Source organism: Dendropsophus ebraccatus, chromosome 7 (genome assembly GCF_027789765.1).
Source record: "Dendropsophus ebraccatus isolate aDenEbr1 chromosome 7, aDenEbr1.pat, whole genome shotgun sequence".
Taxonomy (NCBI): domain Eukaryota; kingdom Metazoa; phylum Chordata; class Amphibia; order Anura; family Hylidae; genus Dendropsophus; species Dendropsophus ebraccatus.
The window spans coordinates 4,381,131-4,401,121 of record NC_091460.1 but is presented as its reverse complement, the minus strand read 5'-3'; the positions used below and the strand labels follow the sequence as shown (position 1 = coordinate 4,401,121).

The 19,991-nt window shown below is 45.5% G+C and overlaps 1 protein-coding gene across 1 annotated transcript; it reads left to right on the top strand.

Moving 5' to 3' along the window:
- Positions 1-4,455: 4,455 nt before the first annotated feature.
- Positions 4,456-17,141, top strand: INO80B (INO80 complex subunit B). Its single transcript, XM_069976233.1, has 5 exons — positions 4,456-4,580; positions 12,643-12,820; positions 14,114-14,232; positions 16,288-16,448; positions 16,525-17,141. The coding sequence occupies exons 1-5, from the start codon at positions 4,568-4,570 to the stop codon at positions 17,050-17,052; spliced, it is 999 nt and encodes a 332-aa protein (XP_069832334.1). The 5' UTR covers positions 4,456-4,567; the 3' UTR covers positions 17,053-17,141.
- Positions 17,142-19,991: the final 2,850 nt, after the last annotated feature.

Genomic DNA, 19,991 nt, shown 5'->3' with positions numbered 1-19,991 from the left:
CTTGTGTGTATGAGATTCCCGGGAATTCCTGAGGGGATTACTGCCTGTGAGCTGAGAGCAGAACCATCTCCTCCTCCTCCTCCTCCCTCAGCTCCGGACTACTCCTCCCATAGGACTCACCTCTTACCTGCCCGTCCCCCCTCCGTCCATGTGTGTGGGGACGGATACAATCACATTATATTCATACAGGGAGGAGCCTCCTCTGCCACCCCCATACCGTATCCCATCACCAAGCCCCAAGGCAGGATACAGCGTGACATATGCATCCTCCCCTCATACATGTCACCAGTCACTGACTACTATACACAGCCATCTGCATCATGTGTCAGAGGGAGGATACACAGGGTAGGATATGTATTACATGTGTGATATTACATGGATAGTGTCTGTATTACATGGGTGATATTATACAGGGAGATATGTATTACTTGTGTGATATTATAAAGGATGGGGATTTGTATTACATGTGTGATATTACACAGGAGGAGGATATGTATTACATGTGTGATATTACACAGGAGGATATGTATTACATGTGTGATATTACACAGGAGGATATGTATTACATGTGTGATATTAGCAGGAAGAGGATATGTATTACATGTGTGATATTACACAGGAGGATATGTATTACATGTGTGATATTAGATAGGAGGAGGATATGTATTACATGTGTGATATTATACAGGGGGATATGTATTACATGTGTCATATTACACAGGGGGAGGATATGTATTACATGTGTCATATTACACAGGAGGAAGAGGATATGTATTACATGTGTCATATTACACAGGAGGATATGTATTACATGTGTCATATTACACAGGGGGATATGTATTACATGTGTGATATTATACAGGGGGATATGTATTACATGTGTGATATTATACAGGGGAGGATATGTATTACATGTGTGATATTATACAGGGGAGGATATGTATTACATGTGTGATATTATACAGGGGGATATGTATTACATGTGTGATATTACATGGATAGTGTCTGTATTACATGTGTGATATTATACAGGGAGATATGTATTACTTGTGTGATATTATACAGGGGAGGATATGTATTACATGTGTGACATTACAAAGAAGCATATGTATTACATGTGTGATATTATACAGGGGAGGATATGTATTACATGTGTGACATTACAAAGAAGCATATGTATTACATGTGTGATATTACACAGGAGGAGGATATGTATTACATGAGTGATATTACACAGGAGGATATGTATTATATGTATGATATTACACAGGAGGAGGATATGCATTACATGTGTCATATTACACAGAAGGAGGATATGTATTACATGTGTGATATTACACAGAGGAGGAGGATATGTATTACATGTGTGATATTATACAGGGGAGGATATGTATTACATGTGTCATATTACACAGGAAGATATGTATTACATGTGTCATATTACACAGGAGGAGGATATGTATTACATGTGTGATATAACAAAGGGGGAGGATATGTATTACATGTGTGATATTATACAGGGGAGGATATGTATTACATGTGTCATATTACACAGGAGGATATGTATTACATGTGCCATATTACACGGGGGGATATGTGTTACATGTGTGATATTACACAGGAGGATATGTATTACATGTGTGATATTACACAGGAGGATATGTGTTACATGTGTGATGTTATACAAGAGGATATGTATTACATGTGTGATATTATACAGAGGAGGATATGTATAACATGTGTCAAATTACACAGGAGGAGGATATGTATTACATGTGTGATATTACACGGGGAGGAGGATATGTAATACATGTATGATATTACAGAGGAGGAGGATATGTATTAAATGTGTGATATTACACAGGAGGAGAATATGTATTACATGTATGATATTATACAGGAGGAGGATATGTATTAAATGTGTGATATTACACAGGAGGAGGATATGTATTACATGTGTCATATTACACAGGAGGAGGATATGTATTACATGTGTGATATTACATAGCAGGAGGATATGTATTACATGTGTGATATTACACAGGGGAGGATATGTATTACATGTGTGATATTACACAGGGGGATATGTATTACATGTGTGATATACAGGGGAAGGACATGTATTACATGTGTGATATTACACAGGAGGATATGTATTACATGTGTGATATTACACAGGGGGATATGTATTACATGTGTGATATTACACAGGAGGATATGTATTACATGTGTGATATTATACAGGGGGGGGATATGTATTACATGTGTGATATTACACAGGAGGATATGTATTACATGTGTGATATTACACAGGAGGATATGTATTACATGTGTGATATTACACAGGGGGATATGTATTACATGTGTGATATTATACAGGGGGAGGATATGTATTACATGTGTGAAATTACACAGGAAGATATGTATTACATGTGTGATATTATACAGGGGGAGGATATGTATTACATGTGTGATATTACACAGGAGGATATGTATTACATGTGTGAAATTACACAGGAGGATATGTATTACATGTGTGATATTACACAGGAGGATATGTATTACATGTGTGATATTACACAGGGGGATATGTATTACATGTGTGATATTATACAGGGGGAGGATATGTATTACATGTGTGAAATTACACAGGAAGATATGTATTACATGTGTGATATTACACAGGGGGAGGATATGTATTACATGTGTGAAATTACACAGGAAGATATGTATTACATGTGTGATATTACACAGGGGGAGGATATGTATTACATGTGTGATATTACAAGGGGGGGATATGTATTACATGTGTGATATTATACAGGGGGAGGATATGTATTACATGTGTGATATTACAAGGGGGGGATATGTATTACATGTGTGATATTACACAGGAGGATATGTATTACATGTGTGATATTACACAGGGGGATATGTATTACATGTGTGATATTATACAGGGGGAGGATATGTATTACATGTGTGAAATTACACAGGAAGATATGTATTACATGTGTGATATTATACAGGGGGAGGATATGTATTACATGTGTGATATGTAATCATTATCCTAAGGTCCTTGTCTGAGGAGCTCACAGCCATTTCATTGCCCCCCCCCCCCCCCGGCAGCCATATCACACGCCTATATACAGCCGCTGAATAATTTACATCTTCTGCTCCATGGATATCCATTACCAGCCTGAAAGCCATCACAGCAGAAGATGAGGAGGAGGAGCACAGACGCCCACCAGAGACACAGGAAGCCACCAGCTCTGCAGATCCTGGGCCACCGCCAGCTCCAGATGGTAACAATCACACAGAGAAGCACACTAACCCCATCAGTGCCAGAGAGGAGCCCCCCGACCCCACCATACAGGAGCCCCGCCCCTGCTGACACTGACCACACCCCCAAAGTAATCACAGTACCCACACCTAGCACCAGACACCACTGTAGCCTCTACATGGTCACAGGTACGGCGGGGGTGGGTGTGTGAAGGAGTAATACTCTGCAGGGCGGGGAGATGTGGAGGAGGAATACTCTGCAGGGCGGGGGTGGAGGAGGAATACTCTGCAGGGTGGGTGGGAGTGTGGAGGAGGAATACTCTGCAGAGCAGAGAGGGGGGTGTGTGGAGAAGGAATACTTTGCAGGGTGGGTGTGTCGAGGAGGAATACTCTGCAGGGCGGGGGGGTGGTGGAGGAATACTCTGCAGGGCGGGCAGTGGGGTGGAAGAATACTCTGCAGGGCAGGGGTGTGTGGAGGAGGAATACTTTGCAGGGTGGGTGTGTGGAGGAGGAATACTTTGCAGAGCAGGGTGGGGGGGGGGAATACTCTGCAGGGCGGGGGGGGCGGTGGCGGAATACTCTGCAGAGCAGGGCGGAAATGGAGGAATACTCTGCAGGCCGGGGGGGGGGAAGAATACTCTGCAGAGCAGGGCGGGAATGGAGGAATACTCTGCAGTGAGGGGGGGTGGGTGGAGGAATACTCTGCAGTGAGGGGGGGTGGGTGGAGGAATACTCTGCAGGGAGGGGGGGTGGATAGAAGAATACTCTGCAGAGCAGGGCGGGGGTGTGCGTGGAGGAGAAATACTCTGCAGGGCGGGTGTGTGTGGAGGAGGAATACTCTGCAGGGCAGGGGTGTGTGGAGGAATACTCTGCAGGGCGGGGGGGGGGTGGAGGAGGAATACTCTGCAGGGCGGGGGGGGGGTGTGTGGAGGAGGAATACTCTGCAGGGCGGGGGGGGTTGTGGGGAGGAATACTCTGCAGGGTGGGTGTGTCGAGGAGGAATACTCTGCAGGGCGAGGGGGGGGGTGGAAGAATACTCTGCAGTGCAGGGCGGGGGTGGAGGAATACTCTGCAGCATGCGGTCGTTGTGAGGATGTTTGTCCCGCTGCACTTGCCGTACCTGCCTCCACATACATGGCGCTGTGACGCCGCTCTGCGCGCTGTTATTTTCTTCCCCCGGAAACAATAGTCAGTGATCCGTTCCCGGGTAGGTTGTGGTCGGAAAGTTTATCGGGTGAACAGGACCGGAAGCGCTGTGATCCCGGGGATAGAGGCTACCGGACACATGGAGGGAACGGGTAAGAGATTTATATTCATACAGACGCTATTATAGGGGGAGGAGATCATTATATACAGACACTATTATAGGGGGAGGAGATCATTATATACAGACACTATTATAGGGGGAGGAGATCATTATATACAGACACTATTATAGGGGAGGATCATTATATACAGACACTATTATAGGGGGAGGAGATCATTATATACAGACACTATTATAGGGGGAGGAGATCATTATATACAGACACTATTATAGGGGGAGGAGATCATTATATACAGACACTATTATAGGGGGAGATCATTATATACAGACACTATTATAGGGGGGGATCATTATATACAGACACTATTATAGGGGGAGGAGATCATTATATACAGACACTATTATAGGGGGAGGAGATCATTATATACAGACACTATTATAGGGGGAGATCATTATATACAGACACTATTATAGGGGGGATCATTATATACAGACACTATTATAGGGGAGGATCATTATATACAGACACTATTATAGGGGAGGAGATCATTATATACAGACACTATTATAGGGGAGGAGATCATTATATACAGACACTATTATAGGGGGAGGAGATCATTATATACAGACACTATTATAGGGGGAGGAGATCATTATATACAGACACTATTATAGGGGGAGGAGATCATTATATACAGACACTATTATAGGGGGAGATCATTATATACAGACACTATTATAGGGGGAGATCATTATATACAGACACTATTATAGGGGGAGATCATTATATACAGACACTATTATAGGGGGAGATCATTATATACAGACACTATTATAGGGGGAGGAGATCATTATATACAGACACTATTATAGGAGGAGATCATTATATACAGACACTATTATAGGGGGGGATCATTATATACAGACACTATTATAGGAGGAGATCATTATATACAGACACTATTATAGGGGGGATCATTATATACAGACACTATTATAGGGGGAGGAGATCATTATATACAGACACTATTATAGGAGGAGATCATTATATACAGACACTATTATAGGGGGAGGAGATCATTATATACAGACACTATTATAGGGGGAGGAGATCATTATATACAGACACTATTATAGGGGGAGATCATTATATACAGACACTATTATAGGGGGAGATCATTATATACAGACACTATTATAGGGGGAAAGCATTATATACAGACACTATTATAGGGGAGGAGATCATTATATACAGACACTATTATAGGGGGAGGATCATTATATACAGACACTATTATAGGGGGAGGAGATCATTATATACAGACACTATTATAAGGGGAGGAGATCATTATATACAGACACTATTATAGGGGGAGGAGATCATTATATACAGACACTATTATAGGGGGAGGAGATCATTATATACAGACACTATTATAGGGGGAGGAGATCATTATATACAGACACTATTATAGGGGGAGGAGATCATTATATACAGACACTATTATAGGGGGAGGAGATCATTATATACAGACACTATTATAGGGGGGATCATTATATACAGACACTATTATAGGGGGAGATCATTATATACAGACACTATTATAGGGGGAGATCATTATATACAGACACTATTATAGGAGGAGATCATTATATACAGACACTATATATAGGGGAGGAGATCATTATATACAGGACACTATTATAGGGGAGGGAAGATCATTATATACAGACACTATTATGGGGGGGGGGAGATCATTATATACAGACACTATTATAGGGGGGGGAGATCATTATATACAGACACTATTATAGGGGAGGAGATCATTATATACAGACACTATTATAGGAGGAGATCATTATATACAGACACTATTATAGGGGGAGGAGATCATTATATACAGACACTATTATAGGGGAGGGAGATCATTATATACAGACACTATTATAGGGGGGGGAGATCATTATATACAGACACTATTATAGGGGGGGGAGATCATTATATACAGACACTATTATAGGGGGAGGAGATCATTATATACAGACACTATTATAGGGGAGGAGATCATTATATACAGACACTATTATAGGGGGAGATCATTATATACAGACACTATTATAGGGGGAGATCATTATATACAGACACTATTATAGGGGGAGATCATTATATACAGACACTATTATAGGGGGAGGAGATCATTATATACAGACACTATTATAGGGGGAGGTCATTATATACAGACACTATTATAGGGGGAGGTCATTATATACAGACACTATTATAGGGGGAGGAGATCATTATATACAGACACTATTATAGGGGGAGGAGATCATTATATACAGACACTATTATAGGGGGAGGAGATCATTATATACAGACACTATTATAGGGGGAGAAGATCATTATATACAGACACTATTATAGGGGGGATCATTATATACAGACACTATTATAGGGGGAGGAGATCATTATATACAGACACTATTATAGGGGGAGGAGATCATTATATACAGACACTATTATAGGGGGAGATCATTATATACAGACACTATTATAGGGGAGGATCATTATATACAGACACTATTATAGGGGAGGATCATTATATACAGACACTATTATAGGGGGAGATCATTATATACAGACACTATTATAGGGGAGGATCATTATATACAGACACTATTATAGGGGAGGATCATTATATACAGACACTATTATAGGGGGAGGAGATCATTATATACAGACACTATTATAGGGGGAGGAGATCATTATATACAGACACTATTATAGGAGGAGATCATTATATACAGACACTATTATAGGGGGAGGAGATCATTATATACAGACACTATTATAGGGGGAAAGCATTATATACAGACACTATTATAGGGGGAAAGCATTATATACAGACACTATTATAGGGGGAGGAGATCATTATATACAGACACTATTATAGGGGGAAAGCATTATATACAGACACTATTATAGGGGGAGGAGATCATTATATACAGACACTATTATAGGGGGAGGAGATCATTATATACAGACACTATTATAGGAGGAGATCATTATATACAGACACTATTATAGGGGGAGGAGATCATTATATACAGACACTATTATAGGGGGAGGAGATCATTATATACAGACACTATTATAGGGGGAGAGATCATTATATACAGACACTATTATAGGGGGAGGAGATCATTATATACAGACACTATTATAGGGGGAGGAGATCATTATATACAGACACTATTATAGGGAGGAGATCATTATATACAGACACTATTATAGGGGGAGGAGATCATTATATACAGACACTATTATAGGGGGAGGAGATCATTATATACAGACACTATTATAGGGGGAGGAGATCATTATATACAGACACTATTATAGGGGGGGAGATCATTATATACAGACACTATTATAGGGGGAGGAGATCATTATATACAGACACTATTATAGGGGAGGAGATCATTATATACAGACACTATTATAGGGGGAGGAGATCATTATATACAGACACTATTATAGGAGGAGATCATTATATACAGACACTATTATAGGGGGAGGAGATCATTATATACAGACACTATTATAGGGGGGATCATTATATACAGACACTATTATAGGGGGAGATCATTATATACAGACACTATTATAGGGAGGAGATCATTATATACAGACACTATTATAGGGGAGGAGATCATTATATACAGACACTATTATAGGGGGGAGATCATTATATACAGACACTATTATAGGGGAGGAGATCATTATATACAGACACTATTATAGGGGAGGAGATCATTATATACAGACACTATTATAGGGGGAGGAGATCATTATATACAGACACTATTATAGGGGAGGATCATTATATACAGACACTATTATAGGGGGGAGGCATTATATACAGACACTATTATAGGGGGAGGAGATCATTATATACAGACACTATGATAGGGGGAGGAGATCATTATATACAGACACTAGTATAGGGGGAGGAGATCATTATATACAGACACTATTATAGGGGGAGGAAGATCATTATATACAGACACTATTATAGGGGAGGATCATTATATACAGACACTATTATAGGGGAGGAGATCATTATATACAGACACTATTATAGGGGAGGAGATCATTATATACAGACACTATTATAGGGGGAGATCATTATATACAGACACTATTATAGGGGGAGGATCATTATATACAGACACTATTATAGGGGGAGGATCATTATATACAGACACTATTATAGGGGGAGATCATTATATACAGACACTATTATAGGGGGAGGAGATCATTATATACAGACACTATGATAGGGGGAGGATTCATTATATACAGACACTATTATAGGGGGAGGAGATCATTATATACAGACACTCTATAGGGGGAGGAGATCATTATATACAGACACTATTATAGGGGAGGATCATTATATACAGACACTATTATAGGGGAGGACATTATATCCAGACACTATTATAGGGGAGGAGATCATTATATCACAGACACTATTATAGGGGGAAGGAGATCATTATATACAGATACTATTATAGGGGGAGGAGATCATTATATACAGACACTATTATAGGAGGAGATCATTAATATACAGACACTATTATAGGGGAGGAGATCATATATACAGACACTATTATAGGGGAGGAGATCATTATATACAGACACTATTATAGGGGAGGAGATCATTATATACAGACACTATTATAGGGGGAGGAGATCATTATATACAGACACTATATAGGGGGAGGAGATCATTATATACAGACACTATTATAGGGGGAGGAGATCATTATATACAGACACTATTATAGGGGGAGGAGATCATTATATACAGACACTATTATAGGGGGAAAGCATTATATACAGACACTATTATAGGGGGGAAAGCATTATATACAGACACTATTATAGGGGAGGAGATCATTATATACAGACACTATTATAGGGGGAAAGCATTATATACAGACACTATTATAGGGGGAGGAGATCATTATATACAGACACTATTATAGGGGGAGGAGATCATTATATACAGACACTATTATAGGAGGAGATCATTATATACAGACACTATTATAGGGGGAGGAGATCATTATATACAGACACTATTATAGGGGAGAGTCATTATATACAGACACTATTATAGGGGGAGGTCATTATATACAGACACTATTATAGGGGGAGGAGATCATTATATACAGACACTATTATAGGGGAGGAGATCATTATATACAGACACTATTATAGGGGAGGAGATCATTATATACAGACACTATTATAGGGGAGGAGATCATTATATACAGACACTATTATAGGGGAGGAGATCATTATATACAGACACTATTATAGGGGAGGAGATCATTATATACAGACACTATTATAGGGGGAGAAGATCATTATATACAGACACTATTATAGGGGGGATCATTATATACAGACACTATTATAGGGGAGGAGATCATTATATACAGACACTATTATAGGGGGAGGAGATCATTATATACAGACACTATTATAGGGGGAGATCATTATATACAGACACTATTATAGGGGAGGATCATTATATACAGACACTATTATAGGGGAGGATCATTATATACAGACACTATTATAGGGGGAGATCATTATATACAGACACTATTATAGGGGAGGATCATTATATACAGACACTATTATAGGGGAGGATCATTATATACAGACCACTATTATAGGGGGAGGAGATCATTATATACAGACACTATTATAGGGGGAGGAGATCATTATATACAGACACTATTATAGGAGGAGATCATTATATACAGACACTATTATAGGGGGAGGAGATCATTATATACAGACACTATTATAGGGGGAGGAGATCATTATATACAGACACTATTATAGGGGGAGGAGATCATTATATACAGACACTATTATAGGGGGAGGAGATCATTATATACAGACACTATTATAGGGGGAAAGCATTATATACAGACACTATTATAGGGGGAAAGCATTATATACAGACACTATTATAGGGGGAGGAGATCATTATATACAGACACTATTATAGGGGGAAAGCATTATATACAGACACTATTATAGGGGGAGGAGATCATTATATACAGACACTATTATAGGGGGATCATTATATACAGACACTATTATAGGGGGAGATCATTATATACAGACACTATTATAGGGGGGGATCATTATATACAGACACTATTATAGGGGGAGGAGATCATTATATACAGACACTATTATAGGGGGAGGTCATTATATACAGACACTATTATAGGGGGAGGAGATCATTATATACAGACACTATTATAGGGGGAGGAGATCATTATATACAGACACTATTATAGGGGGGAGGAGATCATTATATACAGACACTATTATAGGGGGAGATCATTATATACAGACACTATTATAGGGGGGATCATTATATACAGACACTATTATAGGGGGAGGAGATCATTATATACAGACACTATTATAGGGGGAGATCATTATATACAGACACTATTATAGGGGGGGGAGATCATTATATACAGACACTATTATAGGGAGGAGATCATTATATACAGACACTATTATAGGGGGAGGAGATCATTATATACAGACACTATTATAGGGGGGGATCATTATATACAGACACTATTATAGGAGGAGATCATTATATACAGACACTATTATAGGAGGAGATCATTATATACAGACACTATTATAGGGGGGGATCATTATATACAGACACTATTATAGGGGGGGATCATTATATACAGACACTATTATAGGGGGAGAAGATCATTATATACAGACACTATTATAGGGGGGGATCATTATATACAGACACTATTATAGGGGGAGGAGATCATTATATACAGACACTATTATAGGTGGAGATCATTATATACAGACACTATTATAGGGGGAGGAGATCATTATATACAGACACTATTATAGGGGAGGAGATCATTATATACAGACACTATTATAGGGGGAGATCATTATATACAGACACTATTATAGGGGAGGATCATTATATACAGACACTATTATAGGGGGAGGAGATCATTATATACAGACACTATTATAGGAGGAGATCATTATATACAGACACTATTATAGGGGAGGAGATCATTATATACAGACACTATTATAGGGGGAGATCATTATATACAGACACTATTATAGGGGAGGATCATTATATACAGACACTATTATAGGGGGAGGAGATCATTATATACAGACAGGCAACACCCCCCATAGCAGTGAGGTCACCAGGCCGCAGCGCCCCCCATAGCAGTGAGGTCACCAGGCCGCAGCGCCCCCCATAGCAGTGAGGTCACCAGGCCGCAGCGCCCCCCATAGCAGTGAGGTCACCAGGCCGCAGCGCCCCCCCCATAGCAGTGAGGTCACCAGGCCGCAGCGCCCCCCCATAGCAGTGAGGTCACCAGGCCGCAGCGCCCCCATAGTGAGGTCACCAGGCCGCAGCGCCCCCCCATAGCAGTGAGGTCACCAGGCCGCAGCGCCCCCCCCATAGCAGTGAGGTCACCAGGCCGCAGCGCCCCCCATAGCAGTGAGGTCACCAGGCCACAGCGCCCCCCATAGCAGTGAGGTCACCAGGCCGCAGCGCCCCCCATAGCAGTGAGGTCACCAGGCCGCAGCGCCCCCCATAGCAGTGAGGTCACCAGGCCGCAGCGCCCCCCATAGCAGTGAGGTCACCAGGCCGCAGCGCCCCCATAGTGAGGTCACCAGGCCGCAGCGCCCCCCATAGCAGTGAGGTCACCAGGCCGCAGCGCCCCCCATAGCAGTGAGGTCACCAGGCCGCAGCGCCCCCCCATAGCAGCGCCCCCCATAGCAGTGAGGTCACCAGGCCGCAGCGCCCCCCATAGCAGTGAGGTCACCAGGCCGCAGCGCCCCCCATAGCAGTGAGGTCACCAGGCCGCAGCGCCCCCCATAGCAGTGAGGTCACCAGGCCGCAGCGCCCCCCATAGCAGTGAGGTCACCAGGCCCCATAGTGAGGATGAGAAGGTGGTTTATGTCTGATGACATTTGGGGTTCTCAGGGGACGAGGATGATGTCGGGTCTCACGGCCCCCACAAAAAGAAACACAAGAAGCACAAGAAACATAAGAAGAAGCATCACCAGGAGGGCGGCGCCACCACAGCCCACAGCAAGGCCGCACCAAAGCCCCAGCTCCGGCTCAAGATCAAGCTGGGGGGACAAGTGCTGGGTACAAAGAGGTAAGTGACCCCCACCCCCACCCCCCCTCGGGCACTGCCCCCGCTCTGTGTACTAACCAATCACCCCCCTGGGCACTGCCCCCGCTCTGTGTACTGACCAATCACCCCCCCTCCCCGGGCACTGCCCCCGCTCTGTGTACTGACCAATCACCCCCCCTCCCCGGGCACTGCCCCCGCTCTGTGTACTAACCAATCACCCCCCCCGGGCACTGCCCCCGCTCTGTGTACTAACCAATCACCCTCCCCGGGCACTGCCCCCGCTCTGTGTACTAACCAATCACCCCCCTGGGCACTGCCCCGCTCTGTGTACTGACCAATCACGCCTTCCCCCCGTGCACTGCCCCCGCTCTGTGTACTGACCAATCACCCCCCTGGGCACTGCCCCGCTCTGTGTACTGACCAATCACGCCTTCCCCCCCGTGCACTGCCCCCGCTCTGTGTACTGACCAATCACCCCCCTGGGCACTGCCCCGCTCTGTGTACTGACCAATCACCCCCCCGTGCACTGCCCCCGCTCTGTGTACTGACCAATCACGCCCCCCCCCCCCCCCGTGCACTGCCCCCGCTCTGTGTACTGACCAATCACCCCCCCCCCCCCTCCCCTGGGCACTGCCCCCGCTCTGTGTACTGACCAATCACCCCCCCCCCTCCCCGGGCACTGCCCCCGCTCTGTGTACTGACCAATCACCCCCCCCCCCCCCTCCCCGGGCACTGCCCCCGCTCTGTGTACTGACCAATCCCCCCCCCCCCGGGCACTGCCCCCGCTCTGTGTACTGACTGCCCCCGCTCTGTGTACTGACCAATCACCCCCCCCGGGCACTGCCCCCGCTCTGTGTACTGACCAATCACCCCCCCCTCCCCGGGCACTGCCCCCGCTCTGTGTACTGACCAATTGCCCCACCCCCACCCCCCAGGCACTGCCCCCGCTCTGTGTACTGACCAATCACCCCCCCTCCCCGGGCACTGCCCCCGCTCTGTGTACTGACCAATCACCCCCCCCCCCCCGGCACTGCCCCCGCTCTGTGTACTGACCAATCGCCCCACCCCCACCCCCCAGGCACTGCCCCCGCTCTGTGTACTGACCAATCGCCCCACCCCCACCCCCCAGGCACTGCCCCCGCTCTGTGTACTGACCAATCACCCCCCCCCCTCCCCGGGCACTGCCCCCGCTCTGTGTACTGACCAATCACCCCCCCTCCCCGGGCACTGCCCCCGCTCTGTGTACTGACCAATCACACACCCCCGCCCCCGCTCTGCGTACTGACCAGTCATCAGGCTCCATTCTCTCCGCAGTGTCCCCACATTCACAGTCATCCCGGAGCAGTCCTGCTCTCAGTCGCCGCTCATGGTGGTGGATGAAGACGATGAGCCGCTGGAAGGTGTCCCCATAGAGCAGTACAGAGCCTGGCTAGGTAAGCAAGATGGCGGACGGGTGACGGAGGGGGTGATGAGGATTGCAGTGTGTGTGGGGGGGGGGTGCGTTAGTGGTTGATGTTACCCATGATGGTGGATGGAGTCGGTGAAATCCTCTGATGGGATTGGTGGTGGTGATGGTGGGAGGTCTACGAAGGTTAAGAGTGTTGGTCATGGATGATGATGGTGTCTGATTCTTTCAGTGTATTGTTGTGTGCCCATGTTGTGTGTATCATGTGCGTGCCCATGTTGTGTGTCTCCTATACCCATGTTGTGTGTCTCCTGTGCCATCTGCGCCCATGTTGTGTGTCTCCTGTGCCATCTGTGCCCATGTTGTGTGTCTCCTGTGCCATCTGTGCCCATGTTGTGTGTCTCCTATACCCATGTTGTGTGTCTCCTGTGCCATCTGTGCCCATGTTGTGTGTCTCCTGTGCCATCTGTGCCCATGTTGTCTCCTGTGCCATCTGTGCCCATGTTGTGTGTCTCCTATACCCATGTTGTGTCTCCTGTGCCATCTGTGCCCATGTTGTGTGTCTCCTGTGCCATCTGTGCTTATGTTGTCTCCTGTGCCATCTATGCCCATGTTGTCATGTGTGCCATCTGTGCCCATGTTGTGTCTCCTGTGCCATCTGTGCCCATGTTGTCTCCTGTGCCATCTGTGCCCATGTTGTCTCCTGTGCCATCTGTGCCCATGTTGTCTCCTGTGCCATCTGTGCCCATGTTGTATCCTGTGCCATCTGTGCCCATGTTGTCTCCTGTGCCATCTGTGCCCATGTTGTCTCCTGTGCCATCTGTGCCCATATTGTCTCCTGTGCCATCTGTGCCCATGTTGTGTGTCTCCTGTGCCATCTGTGCCCATGTTGTGTGTCTCCTGTGCCATCTGTGCCCATGTTGTGTGTCTCCTATACCCATGTTGTGTCTCCTGTGCCATCTGTGCCCATGTTGTGTGTCTCCTGTGCCATCTGTGCTTATGTTGTCTCCTGTGCCATCTATGCCCATGTTGTCATGTGTGCCATCTGTGCCCATGTTGTGTCTCCTGTGCCATCCGTGCCCATGTTGTCTCCTGTGCCATCCATGCCCATGTTGTCATGTGTGCCATCTGTGCCCATGTTGTCTCCTGTGCCATCTGTGCCCATGTTGTGTCTCCTGTGCCATCTGTGCCCATGTTGTGTCTCCTGTGCCATCTGTGCCCATGTTGTGTCTCCTGTGCCATCTGTGCCCATGTTGTGTGTCTCCTGTGCCCATGATGTGTGTCTCCTGTGCCATCTGCGCCCATGTTGTGTGTCTCCTGTGCCCATGTTGTGTGTCTCCTGTGCCATCTGCGCCCATGTTGTGTGTCTCCTGTGCCATCTGTGCCCATGTTGTGTGTCTCCTGTGCCATCTGCGCCCATGTTGTGTCTCCTGTGCCATCTGCGCCCATGTTGTGTCCCCTGTGCCATTTGTGCCCATGTTGTGTCTCCTGTGCCATCTGTGCCCATGTTGTGTCTCCTGTGCCATCTGTGCCCATGTTGTGTCTCCTGTGCCATCTGTGCCCATGTTGTGTGTCTCCTGTGCCCATGATGTGTGTCTCCTGTGCCATCTGCGCCCATGTGTGTCTCCTGTGCCCATGTTGTGTGTCTCCTGTGCCATCTGTGCCCATGTTGTGTCTCCTGTGCCATCTGTGCCCATGTTGTGTCTCCTGTGCCATCTGTGCCCATGTTGTGTGTCTCCTGTGCCCATGATGTGTGTCTCCTGTGCCATCTGCGCCCATGTGTGTCTCCTGTGCCCATGTTGTGTGTCTCCTGTGCCATCTGTGCCCATGTTGTGTGTCTCCTGTGCCATCTGCGCCCATGTTGTGTGTCTCCTGTGCCCATGATGTGTGTCTCCTGTGCCATCTGCGCCCATGTGTGTCTCCTGTGCCCATGTTGTGTGTCTCCTGTGCCATCTGTGCCCATGTTGTGTGTCTCCTGTGCCATCTGCGCCCATGTTGTGTGTCTCCTGTGCCACACTCAATATACACCCCTCCTTGTGCCTGTATGCCCTCGGTGGGCACATGACATGCTGGGTTTCCCTAGATGAGGACAGTAACATGGACCCGCTGCCCTCCCCGGCCGGGGTCCCGGTGTCGGAGCAGGATGAGGAGATGCGCTGGTTGGACGCTCTGGAGAGAGGAGACTTGGACGTCAATGGGGATTTGAAGAGAGAGACGGATGAGACGCTGCTGACCGCCCGGCAGGTGAGTGTGGGGGTGGGGCACCTTCTCATCTCCCTCGTATTCCTGTGTCCTCCTATCTGCTGTGTCCTCTCCACAGAAAGCCCTCCTCCAGAAGCAGCAGACCCCCGCCGCCCCTCTCTACCCCCCCGCTGTCTACGCCCGGCCTCCACAGGAGATGTCTCAGGAGATGTTGGTGAAGAGGGAGGAGAAGGCTCGAAAGCGAAGACTGCAGGCGGCAAAGAAGGCTGAAGAGAGCAAGAAGCAGACCATCGAGAGGCTGACCAAGACCTCCAAATCCCGGGGCGCCAAACCCACATCTGGGAGAAGAGGAGGCCGACAGCCGCCATGTCCCACCATGCGCTACCAGAACACTGCCCATAGTATCACAGTGTCCTACCCTCCCGGAGTGCCCTACCCCACCCCCGCCGAGCCACGAGCCGCATTACCCGCCCCCCGGCTCTGTGGTACCCCCGGCTGCTCCAACCCGAAGAAATACTCCTGCTCTAAGACTGGTGTCCCGCTGTGCAGCCTGGAGTGTTACCACAGGAACCTGGCGCTGCACGCCCACCAGAGCGCTGACCCCGCCCACCATCTGGGGGCCACACAGACTGAGAGGAGCACATGACCCGCTCACAGCACCGCCCACGTGATGTAAAAATATGCTTCATGTACATTACCGAAACGTGTAAATAAAAAGAAATGATAAAATACAAACATAGGGGGCAGTATTATAGTAGTTATATCCCTGTATATAGGGGCAGTATTATAGTAGTTATATTCCTGTATATAGGAGGCAGTATTATAGTAGTATATTCCTGTATATAGGAGGCAGTATTATAGTAGTATATTCCTGTATATAGGGGCAGTATTATAGTAGTATATTCCTGTATATAGGAGCAGTATTATAGTAGTATATTCCTGTATATAGGGAGCAGTATTATAGTAGTTATATCCCTGTATATAGGGGCAGTATTATAGTAGTTATATTCCTGTATATAGGGAGCAGTATTATAGTAGTTATATCCCTGTATATAGGGGCAGTATTATAGTAGTTATATTGCTGTATATAGGAGCAGTATTATAGTAGTTATATCGCTGTATATAGGGGCAGTATTATAGTAGTTATATCGCTGTATATAGGGGGCAGTATTATAGTAGTTATATCCCTGTATATAGGAGCAGTATTATAGTAGTTATATAATATCGGGTGAGAACTGGATGGCTGGCACTACGGAAATGCACACTATATTAGCAGTCCTGTGGAAAGGCAAGCTCTCTCCTGGATGTGATTACGGCTGATGGAGGTGCACAACGCCCAAGAAAACAGTCCAACATGGAACAGGGTAGAAAAATAGAGGCGGTCACTCACCATTAGTAGCCGAAAACATTCATTTATTCATCCGGGCATGAACAAAGCAGGGAAGGGGGAAGGTGGAGGAGCAGGTGCAATCAGACGAACGTTTTCACGCTATCGCGCTTCGTCAGGTCTGGCGTGTCTAACACAGGTGGGGGTGTGTTTTATAGGTCATGTGACATATGTGAAAATAGTACAAAAAGTTATAAATAACAAAAAACACATATGCAAAACGCATTAAAACCAAGCCGGAGTAACATATTAGAATAGTAGAGCATTGAGGTCATTTCTCTCATTGAGACCAGACACCCCTGTAGCATCCAATCGGATGATCCATTTCGTCTCGCATTTTAAAAGGAGTTTGAGCCAGTCACTGCCACTGCTGGGGGGGTTAACCCTTTCCAGGCCTATAATTCTTAAACATTTAGCGTCATTTGCATGATCGTTGCGTATATGATTAATAAGGCGTGGGACGCCCTTACCGGATCGCAGGGAATAGAGGTGCTCTTTGAAGCGAACCCACATAGCTCTTTTAGTTTTCCCTATATAGTATCTATGGCAGGGGCAGATAACTGCATATACAACATGGGTCGTTTTACATGTTATAAATTGTTTTATGAAGCATTCAATGCCTCCGAGGACGATGTATGACTGTGCCAACACCTGAGGGCAGTATTGGCACTGTCCACATCGTCTATTGCCGGATGGCAGGGACTTAGTGAGCCATGATTTAGGGCGATTAATTTTGCCGGCCGAGAATATATCACCTATGGTTTTACTTTTCTTGAAAGTGAATAGGGGTTTGTTAAAAGCGGCACTTTTTATGTCCTCGTCCTGCTCCAAAATGTACCAATGTTTCCTGATGATATTTTTCAGGGTCTCATTCATGGGAGAATTTTGGAAGGAGAACGTGAACCTTTTAAGATTATCATTATGAAGCATATTTTCTCTCAATTTGGGTCTACGTAAGGAGGTAGTGCTTATGTTACAGGCTTTCAGGTATGCGTCCTTGATGACGTCAGAGGGATAACCTCTGGTCAGCAAACGGCTGCGCAACTGGTTAGCCTGTACATGGAAGGACTCGTCATGGTTATTAATGCGTCTAATTCTGATCATTTGGCTATAGGGTATAGATCTTTTCACAGATGGAGGGTGGGAACTAGAATAGTGCAACAAGGCATTAGATGCCGTTTCCTTACGGAACACTGATGTGTGAATAGAGTTATCTATAATCTCAATTTTGACGTCTAAAAACTCAAGCTTGGTACCACCAAAATTAGATGTAAAAAACATGTTCACAAAATTATGAGTATTCAGATATGTGACGAATTCAAGGAAAGTCTCAGGTGAGGCATTCCAAACAATGAAAATGTCGTCCACATATCTGAAAAAAGAAACAATGTATTTAATGAAAGGGTTATTGACAGAAAAAATTAAATTTTGTTCTACCCAAGAAAGAAAGAGATTGGCGTACGTACAGGAGACCGGTGTGCCCATCGCAGTGCCGGTCTCCTGACGGTACCAATCTCCCTCAAACATAAAACAATTATTGCCCAAAACAAACAGAAGAGCTTCACTGATAAAGGATCTAAAAGCTGGTGATTGACCCGTGCGCCCAAGGATGTGATCGACAGCCCCCACACCCGCATCATGGGGGATGCGGGTGTACAGGCTCTCGACATCGATGGACGCCATAGAATAACCAGACTGCCAGGAGATGGTGTCTAATGCGTGCAGAAAGTCATTAGTGTCTTTCAAATAGGTAGCGAAGGTGGGAAGCAAAGGACGAAGGGCCCAATCTAGATATTGTGATACTCCTTCCGTCACTGAGCCGACCGCCGAGACGATGGGACGGCCCGGCGGCCGGCTCAGTGACTTATGTATCTTTGGTAACAAATACCATTTTGGGGTGCGGGGGGAATCAGGAATGAGCTTCTCGGCTGTTTTCTGATCAAGGGCTTTATTAGCCACTGCTCTGTGCAGTAGTCCCCGCAGCCGCTCTTTAATTCTGAGGGTGGGATCTTTGTCAATCTTGACGTTGGTACCAAGCTTGAGTTTTTAGACGTCAAAATTGAGATTATAGATAACTCTATTCACACATCAGTGTTCCGTAAGGAAACGGCATCTAATGCCTTGTTGCACTATTCTAGTTCCCACCCTCCATCTGTGAAAAGATCAATACCCTATAGCCAAATGATCAGAATTAGACG

What these genes read in the sequence shown, in the direction of transcription:
- INO80B (XM_069976233.1), top strand. An exon ending in CAAGTGCTGGGTACAAAGAG is followed by an intron (nt 12,821 to 14,113) that starts GTAAGTGACCCC and finishes TTCTCTCCGCAG; the next exon opens with TGTCCCCACATTCACAGTCA. An exon ending in CGCTGCTGACCGCCCGGCAG is followed by an intron (nt 16,449 to 16,524) that starts GTGAGTGTGGGG and finishes TCCTCTCCACAG; the next exon opens with AAAGCCCTCCTCCAGAAGCA.